This window comes from Phyllobates terribilis, unplaced genomic scaffold (assembly GCF_046119375.1).
Source record: "Phyllobates terribilis strain yellow unplaced genomic scaffold, ASM4611937v1 Scaffold_1__5_contigs__length_1240528914, whole genome shotgun sequence".
Taxonomy (NCBI): domain Eukaryota; kingdom Metazoa; phylum Chordata; class Amphibia; order Anura; family Dendrobatidae; genus Phyllobates; species Phyllobates terribilis.
Window position 1 is genome coordinate 320,221,634 of NW_027362761.1, and position 15,148 is coordinate 320,236,781.

Sequence of the window (15,148 nt, forward strand, 5' to 3'; positions counted from 1 at the left end):
ATGCCATTCGGTCTGACTAATGCCCCGGCGGTGTTCCAACACTTTGTTAATGACATTTTTCGCCGCCTGGTTGGACAGTTTGTTGTCATATATCTGGATGATATCTTAATTTACTCGCCTGATCTGGTGTCTCATCAGGAGCACGTTAGGCAGGTGTTACAGATCTTGCGGGATAATAAACTGTATGCTAAATGGGAAAAGTGTGTGTTCGCCGTACAGGAACTCCAGTTTTTAGGTTTCCTGGTTTCAGCGTCTGGTTTTCGTATGGACCCTGGGAAAGTGCGGGCAGTTCTTGAGTGGGATCTGCCTGAGAATCTTAAGGCACTACAACGTTTCCTGGGGTTTGCTAATTATTACTGGAAGTTCATTCGTAATTTCTCGTCCATGGTTAAACCTCTCACTGTCATGACAAAAAAGGGGACGGATTTTTCTAGGTGGTCTGACAAGGCTTGTCAAGCTTTCTCCTCCTTGAAAAAATGTTTTGCCTCGGCACCCATACTCATTCAACCTGATGCGTCACAGCCATTCATTGTAGAGGTAGACGCTTCCGAGGTAGGGGTGGGAGCAGTGTTGTCACAAGGTTCGTCCCCTGGTAAGTGGCATCCGTGCGCCTTTTTCTCTAAAAAATTGTCGTCCGCCGAGAGGAATTACGATGTCGGCAATAGGGAACTCTTGGCCATTAAGTTAGCTTTTGAGGAGTGGCGCCATTTTTTGGAGGGGGCAGTCCATCCGGTCACCGTCATCACCGATCACAAGAACCTGCTTTATCTGGAGTCTGCAAAACGTCTGAATCCCAGACAAGCCAGGTGGTCGTTGTTTTTTACCAGGTTTAATTTTGTCGTTACGTTTCGTCCTGGGTCAAAAAATGTGAAGGCGGATGCCTTATCTCGTAGTTTCCCTGGGGCCGGGAATACGGATGACCCGGTTCCTATCCTTCAAGAGGGGGTGGTGGTGTCGGCAGTATGCTCTGAGCTTGAGGAGGAGGTATTGGAGGCTCAGGGGGACGCCCCTGTTGGACCTCCAGGGAGACTGTTTGTTCCAGATCAGCTACGACAAAAGGTGATCGAGGCACACCATAACTCAGCTTTAGCAGGACACCCAGGGAGTAAAGCAACTGTGGATCTCCTCTCGCGTCGGTTTTGGTGGCCTAACTTACATAAGGAGGTGGTAACTTTTGTTGCGTCCTGTAGGGTTTGTGCGCGCTCTAAGACCCCACATACCCGTCCGTCTGGGGCCCTCTTACCTTTAAAGATCCCGGAGCGTCCTTGGACTCATCTGTCTATGGACTTTATTGCGGACCTCCCGCCGTCTTCGGGTAAAACTGTCATTCTCGTTGTAGTAGACAGGTTCAGCAAGATGGCACATTTTATCGCTCTTCCTGCTCTTCCTAATGCTAAAACTCTTGCGCAGGTGTTCATTGGGGAGATTGTGAGGCTTCACGGGGTACCCTCCGATGTGGTGTCGGATCGGGGGTCTCAGTTTGTGTCCAAGTTCTGGAAGGCATTTTGTACTCGGCGGGGGATGCATTTGTCGTTCTCATCGGCTTTTCATCCCCAGACCAATGGTCAGACGGAGCGTCTGAACCAGAGTTTGGAGACATATCTCCGGTGTTTTGTGTCAGAGAACCAGGAGGACTGGGCTTCTTTCTTACCTCTGGCGGAGTTTGCTCTTAATAATAGGCGGAGCGAGTCCACTGGTAAGTCCCCGTTTTTTGGGGCATATGGTTTTCACCCCCAGTTTTGTACTTTCAGTAGAGGGGGCTCTTCGGGGGTTCCTGAGGAGGAACGATTTTCGTCATCACTCGCTTCTGTATGGAGAGGGGTACTGAATAATCTGAGTACTATGGGGAACCGTTACAAACGTATGGCTGACAGGAGGAGAGTGTCTGGTCCGGACCTAAGTGTGAACGATCTGGTATGGTTGTCTTCTAAGAATATAAAACTTAAGGTTCCTTCCTGGAAACTGGGTCCCAGGTTCATCGGGCCGTACAGGATCAGTTCTATAATTAATCCGGTGGCATTCCGTCTTGATCTCCCCCCTACGTTTAAAATTCACAACGTGTTCCACAGATCGTTGCTTAAGAGGTATGTGGTGCCGGTGATACCGTCACCTTTACCTCCGCCTCCAGTGGTGGTCAATGGTAACTTGGAGTTCCAGGTATCGAGGGTCATCGATTCACGCTTTAATCGTCGGTCCCTTCAGTACCTGGTTCATTGTAAGGGGTATGGTCCTGAGTAGAGGATGTGGGTTCCTGCGTCAGATATTAACGCAGACCGGTTAATTCGGGCCTTCCACACGACTCACCCGGATAAACCTGGCCCTGAGGGTCCGGAGGTCCCTCGTAGAAGGGGGGGTACTGTCATGGTTGTGTCGCCACGAAGATCGTCACGATTGCACAGCCTGACTTCTCGCAGCTGAGTTTTTGGTGCTTTGTGCTTTTCGGCAGTGAGGGAGTTAACTCTCTCTCTCTCTGTGCTAGACAAGGTCCAGCCTTGCCCAGCTGCAATCAATGCTGCTGTAGTGGGACTCCTTCAAATGCCTGCCGGTCTGTTAGGGAAGTGTCTGTTAGGGAAGTGTCGGTGAAAGCATTTCATGCAGACTAACAGAGCGGATCGTGGTATTTGGAGTTTCAGAGCTAAGTGTGTTTGGAGTGATTTTTCCCTTCCTCGCTTTATCATTTATCTCCTTTCCCGTTGGTGTTCCCTCTGTTGTAGTTGTGTAGTTTTTGTATGCAAGGTGGTTTTGGTTTTACCCTTGTACTGTCTCGTTCGTCTAAGTACTGAGTGTTGGCATATTATTACCTGTCCCCTTTTGTTGTGATCGGGGTCCTTCTCAGGACTAGATTACTTAGGTGCAGGGATCCTCAGGAGGTAGGGGTTACGCTGGCGGCCTGGACCTCTGTACCTTTAACAGTACCTCCAGGTAGAGGGATTAGTCAGGGCCCCAGCTCAGGGTCAGCTTAGGCCCCCTACCTCCAGTACACAGAGACAGCGTGACAACTGCCAACACTGCGGTGTTAGTTCCTTTCCCTGAAACCTCTCCCATTTAGTCATGTATGAGTGTTTAGGAGGTGGATCCCCCCGGGGAGTGTTAATTAGACCATATATGTCCGATATCAGACCCTTTGTTGACGGGCTCCTTTTTCTTATCTTTTCAAACTCAGTAGGAGGGGACACCTTCAACGACCTAAACAAAGAAACTGCAAAAGATTTAATCTGCATAAATTGAAAGAATTCCCTGTTTGTTATTCTAAAGTTAGCTTTAATGTGGTCAAAAGTGTGTAATTCCAATGAGGCTCCATCCACCAGGTCTGCAAATCTAAAAAGGCCTGCTTTTATCCATGGGAGCACCATGTCCGAGCTCAAGCTATTTGGAATTAGCGGTTGATATATGAAGGATATCATTGGCGATCTTGGGGAAGTTAGTTCAAATCTCTTATCACAGGTCTGCCATATTTCACTTGTGAACCTGATAGGACCCAAAAGGGCACGACTTATCTTTAAGGGTCTACTGGTCCAAAGCGGGGCGTTTGGATGAGTGGGAGCCAGCCATAACTTCTCTATTTCAGTCCATTTATTGTATGCCCACGAGGGGACCCTTCTGAGATGAACCGCCCAATAATACTTAATAACATCCGGTACCGACATACCTCCCTGATTTCTGTGAGTGGTTAAGATTTGTTTGGCTGTTCTATGTCTTTTATCATTCCATATAAATCTCATTATTGCTGCTTGAAGGGATTTGAGTTCTCCCATAGGGACTCTCACCGGAAGGGTCTCAAAGTGATAAATTAATTTAGGGAGGAGAGACATCTTGACCGAGCAAGTTTTTCAGCTCTCTAAATAGGGATGGGAAATTCCTAGCATATAAGGTGTTATAGGATGAGGAAAGGTTGACTCCTAGATATTTAATTTCATCTGTTTTCCAACGGAATTTGTAGTTTGATTTCAAGTGATCAAGGACTTGGGGGATAAAGTTCAGGGGTAATGCCTCCGTTTTAGCTGTGTTAACTTTGCATCCTGACATAAGCCCATATTCCTTTAGTGTGTCCATAAGGTTGGGAAGTGATACGTGAGGAGAGGTTAGGGCCATTAGGACGTCATCCGCGAACAGTGATATCTTGAAAATTTTCCCCTTAATCTCCACACCAGCGATACTAGAATTTTGGTGAATCGCCGCCAACGGCTCTATGCACATGGCAAAGAGGAGGGGAGATAAATGGCACCCCTGTCTTGTTCCATTCGAATCTGAGAAGTTTTAAGTTTAATTTCATAAATCAATAGTACACATGAAAAAAAGAAACTTTGTCATAAAAATTGGCTTCTTTCTCTGCCAGAATTGGTCATTATTAGTGTTGAGCGAGCATGCTCGACACTGCTCGGTACTCGCCCGAGCATCTCACTACTCGGGATGTTCGGCGAGCTCCGAGCATTTCCGGGTTACTCGGGCGGGAGCTCGGGTCTCCGCCCTGCATGTTTGGCGCTCTTTACAGAGCCAATGAACATGCAGGGATTGCCAACCAGTCACTGTAATGCCGCAGCCATGTTGGTTGTGGGCATTACAGTGATTGGCTGGCCGCATAGCGTCACCTCGAGTATTTAAAACCGGGCGCCGCCATCTTGGACACAGTCGCTCCGGATCAGACGGTGTAGGGAGAGTGCTGCTGAGTTAGGGAGAGATTTATACTGCGAAATAGGTAGTGTAGGGTCTCTAAAGCCTGCAGAATCAAACAAACAGTCCTTCTCAGGACTAATATCCATCCCAGATATCAGGCAGGCTGTATAGGAGACGCAGTGGTTATACCAACAAACACTGTATTACAGTCCTGTGTGCTGCTTTTCAAATTGCTAGACTTAGCCCCAGGTCTCAGGGGCCAGGAAAAATCCTTTTTTTTTCATCTAAATCCTCTTTTTTTTCCCTCAGTCAGACTGTACAAATACCCGTCTTATTAACCTTTTGTTATCCCCCCCCCCAAAAAAAAATTTTTTGTGTGTCTGTGCGTGTTCAGACACAAATATATCTGTTTAAAAGAGTCTGGTGTAGGCCAGATAACTAGAACTGTGGTGTTCCTCTTCCACGGTTCAAATCTCCTTTTTATTACCCTTTTGCCATTGATAGTGCGAATGTAAGCTATTTTACTTCCTTTACAATGGGCAAGGCGCGTGGCAAGGGACGTGGAACTGGACGTTCTGGTGATGGTGCGTGCTGAGGACGGGGCCGTGGCCAATGTGAAAATATGCCACAACCAGCAGCCACATCTTCTCACTCCCAGTTCTTGACCGAATTACTAGGGAAGCACACAACAGCACCACTATTGCGAACTGATCAGTGTGAACAGGTTATTAATTGGGTAGCAGATAATACTTCCACTCACATGGGCACCACCACCTCCGGTCTGTCTTCCACACGATCAAGTGTTAGTAGCCGTGAGTCTCGACTGCATACTCCTCTTCACCCTGATGCTCCTTCCTCCCAACATGCCGAGTGTCGTGAGACAGCAACTGATCCCACAGTTGGACACTCTGAAGAGCTGTTCACTGGTCCATTTTCATATTTGGGCCCCTCGCCTGCTCCGCTTGAAGTGGTGGAAGAGGAGATCCCATGTAGCGATGGCCAAATATTTGAACAGCCACGGCCACAGGAAGGCGAACCTGGCAATTTGTCACAAGAGGTGGACGATGCCGAGACACAATTGCCACGAAGTGAGGAGGAGGACCGTGGTGCGGAAGTGGAAGAGGAGGTGGTGGATGATCTAGTAACTGACCCAACGTGGCAGGAGGACACGCAGAGCGAGGCCAGCAGCACACGGGGAGGAAGGCAGAGTAACCCCAACAGGCAGGAAGAAGCAGTGTGCTGGCCGCAGACAGAAGGCGGGCAACCTTTCCCCGTAACACCAACACGAGGGACGTTGCCAGTACAACCGGTAGGTCTTCCAGAGTCTGGAATTTTTTTAAAGACTCTGCTGATAACCCCAAAAAGGCCATTTGTACCACCTGCCAGGCCAGCATCAGCATGGGTGACAAAACTACCAGCCTAACCACCACCAGCATGATCAGGCACATGGCAGCAAGGCACCCAACTTTGTGGGGCGAACCCCAGGGTCCACGACCAGTGTCAGCGGGTGTCACCACTGCTTCTTCCGCTGTTGTGCGTGTAAGAGAACCCCCTGTTGTGCATGCAAGGCAATCCCCTGTCAATACTGCATGCAAAGATGTCCCCTCCTCTCAGTCTTCACTTGTTATGGCAGTTTCCAAAGAAACAGCATCCACGTCCCACCGCAGCGTTTAATTGTCCATATCCCAGACCTTTGAACGAAAGCGCAAATTCGCAGCCAACGCCCCACAGGCCACAGTCCTAAATTCGAACATTTCACGACTGCTTGCATTGGAAATGCTGCCTTTTGGGCTGGTGGAGACGGAATCCTTCCGCAACCTTATGGCGGTGGCTGTCCCTCGGTACTCGGTCCCCAGCTGACACTATTTTGCCCGGTGTGCCATCCCCGCACAACACAAGCACGTGTCCTAAAACATCTGCCGTGCCCTCAACAATGCAGTTACTGGGAGAGTCCACCTGACAACGGACACGTGAACAAGTGCTTGTGGCCAGGGACGGTACATCTCCCTGACGGCACACTGGGTAAACATAGTGGAAACCGGGACCCAGTCGGACCTTGGGACGGAACACATCCTCCCCACACCGAGGATTGCGGGCCCTATGTCAGTCAGAGTTGCCCCCACAGTGTACAGCTCCTGCGCATCATCATCCTCCTCCTCCTCCTTCTCATGTTCAGCCTCCATTTCCGATATCACCACATCAGTTACAAGCTGGAAGCACTGCAGTACTGCCTCAGCCAAGCGGCAACAGGCTGTGCTGAAACTCATAAGCTTAGGTGATAAACCTCACACTGCTTGTGAGTGGTGGACAGCTGTGAAAGAGCAGGCAGATCTGTGGCTGAGACCGCTGAACCTACATCCAGGCATGGTCGTGTGTGACAATGGCCGTAACCTGGTGGCGGCTCTGAGGCGAGGCGAGATCACACACGTATGATGCCTGGCTCATGTGTTTAACCTTGTGGTTCAGCGGTTTCTTAAATCGTACCCCGAGTTGCCAGATCTGCTCGTCAAAGTACGCCGCCTGTCAGCTCATTTTCAGAAGTCGGCTACAGCTTCCTCTGCCCTTGCTGTGTTGCAGCAGCATTTGCAGCTTCCGGCACACTGACTGGTGTGTGATGTCCCCACACGTTGGAACTCTACCCTCCACATGTTGCAAAGGATTTGTGAGCAGAAGAGAGCAGTTGTGGAGTACCAGCTGCAACAAGGCCACACATAAGACCTCAGGAGTGGACCTGGATGTCTGACATATGTACCATCCTGACAAATTTTGCGGAGTCCACCAAGATGGTGAGTGGCGATGACGCCATCATTAGCGTCAGCATCCCACTTGTCTGTCTTTTGCAACGCTCTCTGCAGAGAATTAAAGAGGAGGCATTGCAGCCAGAGTATGATGAGATGGATCAAGAAGCCATAGCGGGCGATTACACACAGCCCAGCCTCATCTCATCCCAAGGTGCATTGGGGGACAATGAGGGAGAGGAGGAGGAAGAACAGGAGCTGGTATCATGCGCTGTAGACGGTAGTACCTGTACAAATGTCATACCGTCGGTTCAGCGTGGGTGGCCTGAGGACAGGGAGGAGGAGGAGAGCATGGTCAGTCGTCATCTTGGTGAGGACACGGAAGTCTTGCCCGTTACCAGTCTGGCACGCATGGCTGACTTTGTTACGCTGCCTTAACTGTGACCCTCGTGTTGTCAAAATGTTGGGTGACAGTCATTACTGGTTGGTGACACTTGTAGACCCCCACTAAAAGGAGAACTTTCACTCTCTTATTCCTGAGGTGGAGAGGTCTACAAAAATGGGGCAGTACCAGAAGGCCCTTGCTGCAGAACTGCGAGAGAGACGCAACTCCAATCCAGCAGAGGCAGGGGAACACTGAACAACATTCTGGGACAGTTTTCTGAGACCCGCCCAGCTTACAGGCCCTGAGGCGCAGGGTACTCTCACAAGGAGTGGAAAGTTTCAAAAGATGGTGAGGGAGTACCTTGCCGACAGTACCAGCGTCCTCCGTGATTCCTCTGTGCCTTTTAATTATTGGGTATCCAAGCTGGACACTTGGAATGAACTCTCTCTGTACCCCTTGGAGGTCCTGGCCTGCCCTGCCGCTAGCGTGTTATCGGAGCGTGTTTTTAGTGCCGCTGGAGGAATTATAACTGATGAGCGCACTCGCCTGTCAACTGACAATGCTGACAAGCTGACCCTTATCAAAATGAACAAGGGCTGGATTGGACCAGACTTCTCATCACCACCAAATGACAGCAGAGTAACATAAAGTCAAATCCACTGTTATTTTGGGAGGTGTATTCCCATGCACCACTTCACACCCACACATGGGTATACGCTTCCTCATTTCGGCTGTTTTTTGCTCTTCTCCTTATCCTCAGCCTCCACCACCACTATACCACCAGGGTGACCGTGGTCCGTGTTGCCAGCATTGCAAGTTCCTCCATCCTAATTTTTGGCAGAAGGCATAGGCAAAGACTATGGGAGACCCACTCCCCAATAATGGGAATAATGTTCTTCGTATGCTGTACTGCATGACTCTTGTAAGGGGCATTAAAACCGTCTTGTTAAGCTACTGTGACCTCCACGTCTCTTCCAAGGGGCATTAAAACCGTCTTGTTAAGCTACTGTGACCTCCACATCTCTTCCAAGAGGCATTAAAAGCATCTTGTTAAACCACTCTGACCTCCACGTCTCTTCCAAGGGGCATTAAAACCGTCTTGATAAGCTACTGTGACCTCTTCGTCTCTTCCAAGTGGCATTAAAACCGTCTTGTTAAGCTACTGTGACCTCCACGTCTCCTCCAAGGGGCATTAAAACCGTCTTGTTATACCACTCTGAACTCCACGTTCCTTCCAAGGGGCATTAAAATCGTCTTGTTAACCTATTGTAACCTCCACGTCTCTTCCAAGGGGCATTGAAATGTTGTTTTTAATTACCTCTAATCTCCACGACTCTTCCAACGGGCATTGCATTTCCTCCTAATTTTAGTCAGCTTTTGCTTTTCAATGCATAGGCGAACACTAAGGGAGACCCACTCCCCAATAATGGGTAGAAGATTTTTAGTACGCTGTAATCCACGTCTGTTTCAAGGGGCATTGCAGTTCCTCATAATTTTTGGAAAGCCTTCCATTCACTGCTTAGGCCAGCAGTGTACAGGAGACCCAGTTGCTATAAATGTAAAAAACAGTTTAGTTAAGGCCCTCTGACCTCCATGTCACTTCCAAGGGGTATTGGAGTGCCTCGAAAATTTTGGTAGGCATTGCACTCACTGTATGCCCTATAACTGTGTAGCCGAACCGCTCCTTTTGGTACAGAAACATATCCTACAAGACATGTGTGGTTGACTGGCCTGATATTGATGTGAATGGTCCCTGTTCCTCCTGCTCTTTCTCCTTTGCCACCACCTCATCCATCATTCATCACCTGAAGCTTTGTTTTAACGGGAGTCATAGAACTGGGATAGTAGCAGGAAAACATCCAGCAATCCTCGGAGGAGGTAAGATATGCGCCAAAACGCTGACCACCCAGGCCTAGCCGCTACTACATACATGCGCTTGCATTCCAAGGAACAGAAAGCTAAGGAGATGGATGGCCTCATGATCATGAATAATTTACTCGTTGTGTAGGAGGCCGACCACTGCTGCTGTCTACCTTCTGAACTTTGTGTTGAAGCCTGATTGACCCAGGACCTGCAATCCTCTGTCTGGAGGACGTGTTGCATCCCAGTGTCCTACTGTGTCCCGGCTTCCACAATATTAACCCAGTGTGAAGGAGTCAGTGAGATGGACCATCCCTGGCCACATTCACTTGTCCACGTGTTTGTGGTTAGGCTGTCCTTCCCACTAAATGCACTGGGGAGGGCACAGGTAATGTTTTGGTATGCACGCTTGTGTATAAGGCGCACTGGGACAAATCGAGGCGGCTGGGGACTTTTTATGGACACCCAGCCGCCCCCAGGCTTGCACTTGCGCTTGCATTGCAAGGAATGGGGGAGGTACAATTGAACACTGCCCTGGGACAAGGACTTGCACGGGGATAGTTGCAAGTCTGCATCTTCTGATGCGGCAAGTATCACTTCTGATGGGCACACTTTTAGGTAGTGACCTGGGTATCAGAGATGCTTCCAGGGGTCTTCCTCATGCTGTTCCCATGTCTTTTCAGCACTGTATGCATGTGTCACACAGCACATGGCCAGATAAGGTTGTAAAATGTTAAAATGACATTTCTCGGTGAATGCATTTGTCACGGTTGAAAGCAATACAAGAGTGCAAAAACGCATTAAAAAATGCTACTTGTGAACATAGCCCAAGGTGTGGAGGAGTATTTTTGTTTTTGGTTATTTATTTTACCTTATACACAAGTCTTTACCCTGGAAAGGATGTTCCTTAACATATTTCACAGGAAAGCAATTTCAGTTTAGTTTTTGAACGTTTTATTGTGAGCCCGTAAAAGTGGCTTAATACCTCTGACTACGTTGTTGACAGCAGTGACCTGGGGGTCAGAAATGCTTCCTGGGGCGATCCCCATGCTGTCCCCATGTCATTTGAGCACTGTCACTATCGTTTTGGGCACCTTTTAGGCTTTCTACAGACTGCCGGGGGTGCCGCCGCAAAAATGCTCGGGTCTCCCATAGTCTAACATTGGGCTCGTTGCTCGGGTCGAGCACCCGAGCATTTTAGTGCTCACTCAACACTAGTCATTATCAAAATTTTCAATTTTGGGATAAAATCTGTATTCAGTGAAGACAGACTTTCCCATTACTGAGATTACTGAATCTCATCAGTATCAACTGTCATATCCTATGTAGATAGAGGCAGAGCTCCACCCTCCTCCTCCTCTCCCTCCTATCTCCTCCCTCCCCTGGTCTACATAGAATTGTATCCATGAGGGTAAGCTGCAGAGAGTAGGAGCAGCCTGCAGATTGGAAAACTGCTAAAGATGCAAGATCAACTAATTTGGAAGCCATGGTTTCTTATCTATTAGTATACTTTTGACTACTTTATATTTAATAGTGAAAAAAAATGTTGTCATTTTTATTCCTTTCTATTCATTGTTCTTTTCTTTTCTCTTTTTTTTTAGACTCATCCTAGCAGCCAATAGGGATGAATTTTATCACAGACCTTCCAAACCTGCTGATTTCTGGGACAGCAATAATGAAATCCTTAGTGGTATGTATGAATCAAGAAAGAGCACAAAACACTCTCTGAGTAATGAATGTCCAAGACTTATTTATAGGGTTTTTACTCTTTATTACAACTAATAAATAACGTGTAACTTTTTGTTTCCTGCTTACAGGTTTGGACATGGAGACAGGGAAGGAAGGAGGAACTTGGTTGGGTATCACTAAACGAGGGAAATTTGCTGCACTCACAAACTATTTACAGCCGAAAATAGATGTAAATGCCAAAGGCAGAGGTGAGACCTAAAGACTTAAAAGTCATGGCATGCTAAGATAACCTTGGGAGGAAAACCATATAAAGCATATAATCATAAAAGCTAGATAGTACTATAGTCCTATACGCAAACAAGTGGACACCTATTAACGCCACAGTGGTTTTCCGTAAAAGGGGCAGCATGGTGGCTCAGTGGTTAGCGCTGCAGCCTTGCAGACCTGGAGTCCTGGGTTCAAATCCCAATAAAGACAAACATCTGCAAGGAGTTTGTATGTTCTCCCTGTGTTTGTGTGGGTTTCTTCTGGGTTCTCCAGATTCCTCAAACACTCCAAAGACATACTGATAGGGAATATAGATTGTGAGCCCCAATGGGGACAGTGATGATGATGTCTGTAAAACTGTGGCATTAATGGTTCAATATATAAATGTGTAAAATAAATTAAATTTAGCTCTTTGTGTTGACAGACTTTGTTGAATATTCATGAATAAAACTCATGAGATGTTTTAAGGGCTGTACATAATTAGAAAATCATGGGCTAATGTCTTTAAAACAATACCACATCTGTCTACAGGTCGTGGTTGGATTTGTAGCCCCATTCATTTCAATGGAACTGCTTAGACTGCTACAGGAAGGCTGTTTTGGGAGAAAAAACAAAAAGCATTACAGTCCTGGGCTGTTGATTCTGGGTTTCTGCATTGACTACTTAGACTTCAGCAGGGCAAAAATTAAATTAAACTTGGTTCATGTATTCCATCTACTGGATGCTTTGACTTGTCCTTATCATTATTCTGATTACCGTATATTTCGAACTATAAGAAGCACTTTTTTCCTCCAAAATTTTGGAGGAAATTGGGGGGCGCGTCTTATAGTCCGAATCTACTAGTGTACTATAGTGTACTGTTGCTGTGGGTGGTGTGTGTGTTTGGGCAGTGGCGAGGAGCGGGGCTCAGGAGGCAGTAGCCTCCTGCTTCAGCCAACACTGTCCCTGTTGCTAAAGATAATCAATATTCACTGCTCCCCACGCCCATGGATGCACCGAATGCATACCAGGAAGAGGGATGAGGGATGCCAAGCATACCAGGATGAAGGGTGCTGTGCATACCAGGATGATGAATGAAGGTTGCCATGCATACCAAGATGAGGGATGAAGGGTGCCATACCAGGGTGAGTGGTGCCGTGCATACCAGGAAGGGGGATTGGGGTGCCATGCATACCGGGATGGGGGCCACGTATAACTGGAAGGGGAGGATATATACCAGGATGGGGGATATTAGTAAAGAACATTACCCCTATAACAGTGTTAGCAGCAGACCCTTTCCCCCATAATCATGCATCATGACCACATTTTTTGCTTCAATTTTTTTTATTTTCCTCCTCTAAAACCTAGGTGCGTCTTATGGTCCAGTATGTGTTATAGTCCGAAAAATACGGAAGGTTCATCAGGTAACTGGATATTGTCACAGTCTGACACAGAGTAGCTGTAGCTTCTAAATCGAAATCAGAAGCTGATTTAAAAGGTTTATCAAACACAGGCCCTGAGCCTGTTTTCACCTTCCTAACCAGGCCAAATTTTGCAATTCTGACCAGTGTCACCTTATGTGGTAATAACTCTGGAACACTTCAACATATCCCAGTGATTCTGAGACTGTTTTTTCATGACGCTTTGTACTTAATGTTAATGGTAAGTTTTCATCAAATATAATTTGCTTTTATTTCTGAACATTTAGAAAATTTGGCAAAAAATGTGAAAATTTCCCAATTTTCAAGCTTGAAATTTTTATCCCCTTAAACCAGATAGTTATACCACACAAAATGAATAATAAATAACATTTACCATATGTCTGCTTTAAATCAGCATCATTTTTAAAACATATTTTGGGGGGGTTAAGAAGCTAAATGGGTTAAAAGTTGTCAGCAATTTTTCAGTTTTCCATCCACTTTTACAAAACCAATTTTTTTAGGGACCACATCACATTTGAAGTGAGTTTGAGGGGCCTATATGATAGAAAATACTCATAAGTGACACCATTTTTAAAAACGGCACCCCACAAAGTGCTCAAAACCACATTCAAGAAGATTATTAACTCTTTAGGTGCTTCACAGGAATTAAAGCAATGTGGAAGGAAAAAAATAAAATTTTAATATTTCACACAAAAATGTTGCTTTAGCAATAAAAAAAATATTTTAACAAGAGCAACAGGAGAAAATGGCCCATCCAATTTGTTGTGCAATTTCTTCTGAGTACACTAATACCCCATATGTGGTGGAAAACTCCTGTTTGGGCACACGGCAGGACTTGGAACGGAAGGAGCACCATATGACTTTTGGAGCACAAAGTTCACTGGATAGCAGACCCCATGTTGTGTTTGCAGACCCCATGTTGTGTTTGCAGACCCCTTGATGTGTCTAAACAGTGAAAACCCCCCACAAGTGACCCTATTTTGGAAGCTACACCCCTCAATCAACTTACCTAGATGCATGGTGAGCATAGTGCTTCATAGTGCATGGCAGGACTCGGAAGGGATGGAGCACCATTTGACTTTTGAAGCTCAAAATTCGCTGGAATAGATTGTTGATGCTATGTCATATTTGAAGAGCCCCTGACATGCCCAAACAGCGGAAACCACCACAAGTGACCCAATTTTGGAAATTACACCTCTCGAGGAATTCATCTATGGGTGTGATGACCATTTTTAATCATCAGGCGATTCACAGAATTGTGTTTGTAACATTGGGCTGAGTAAATGGAAAATTAACTTTTTTTCACTATAAAGTGGCTTTGGCCCCAAGTTTTTAATTTTCAAAAGGGATAATTGGAGAAAATAAATGGTACTCCTGAGTATGCCATTACCCCATTTTTGGTTGAAAACTACTTTTGAGGCACAGTGCAAAGCTTCGAAGGGAAGAAGTGCCATGTTGGAGTTTAGATTTTGCTGGAATGGTTTGAGGGTGCCATGTCACATTGGCAAAGCCCCTGAGGTGCCAAAACAGCAGACCCCCCCCCTTCCATAACTGACCCTATTTTACAAACTACATTTTCCAGTGAATTCATCTAGAGGTACTGTGAGCATGTTGACACCACATGTGCCTCACAGAATTTTATACCATTGGGCGGTGAAGAAAAAACAATTACATTATTACCACTAAAATGTTGTTTTATCCGCAAGTTTTTAATTTTTTATAAGGGCTAATAGGCAGAAATGGACTGCATAGTGTGTTGTGTGATTTCTCCTGAGTGCGCCAATACCCTACATGTAATTGGGAAATAGTTTTCAGGCACAGTGCAAAGCTCAAAAGGGAAAGAGCACCTTATTATAGTGCAGATTTTGCTTTTATGGTTTGCGGGTGTCTTGACCCACTGGAAGAGCCCCGAAAGTGACCCCATTTAACAAGCTATACCTCTCAATGAATTCATCTAAGGGTGCAGTGATCATATTGACACTATGGATTTGTCCTAAAATTTTATACCATTGGGCAATGAACAAAAAACTTAAATTTACATTTATAATTACATTTTTTGCCACAAAAATTTTGTTTTAGCCCCAGATTTTACATTTTCACACTGGGAAATGAGTAAAAATGTCACCAAAATATGTCACGCAATTTCTGCTGAATGTGGCAATACCCCATATCTG

At 46.4% G+C, this 15,148-nt stretch overlaps 1 protein-coding gene across 6 annotated transcripts in view; it reads left to right on the forward strand.

Moving 5' to 3' along the window:
• TANGO2 (transport and golgi organization 2 homolog) overlaps positions 1 to 15,148 on the forward strand; it is a 336,367-nt gene that overhangs the window by 166,682 nt on the left and 154,537 nt on the right. For all 6 annotated transcript variants that reach the window (XM_073675716.1, XM_073675747.1, XM_073675738.1 and 3 more), the window contains 2 exons: positions 11,199 to 11,287; positions 11,415 to 11,534. In XM_073675716.1, coding sequence (XP_073531817.1) covers positions 11,199 to 11,287; positions 11,415 to 11,534 — 209 coding nt within the window. The remainder of the gene's footprint in view (positions 1 to 11,198; positions 11,288 to 11,414; positions 11,535 to 15,148) is intronic.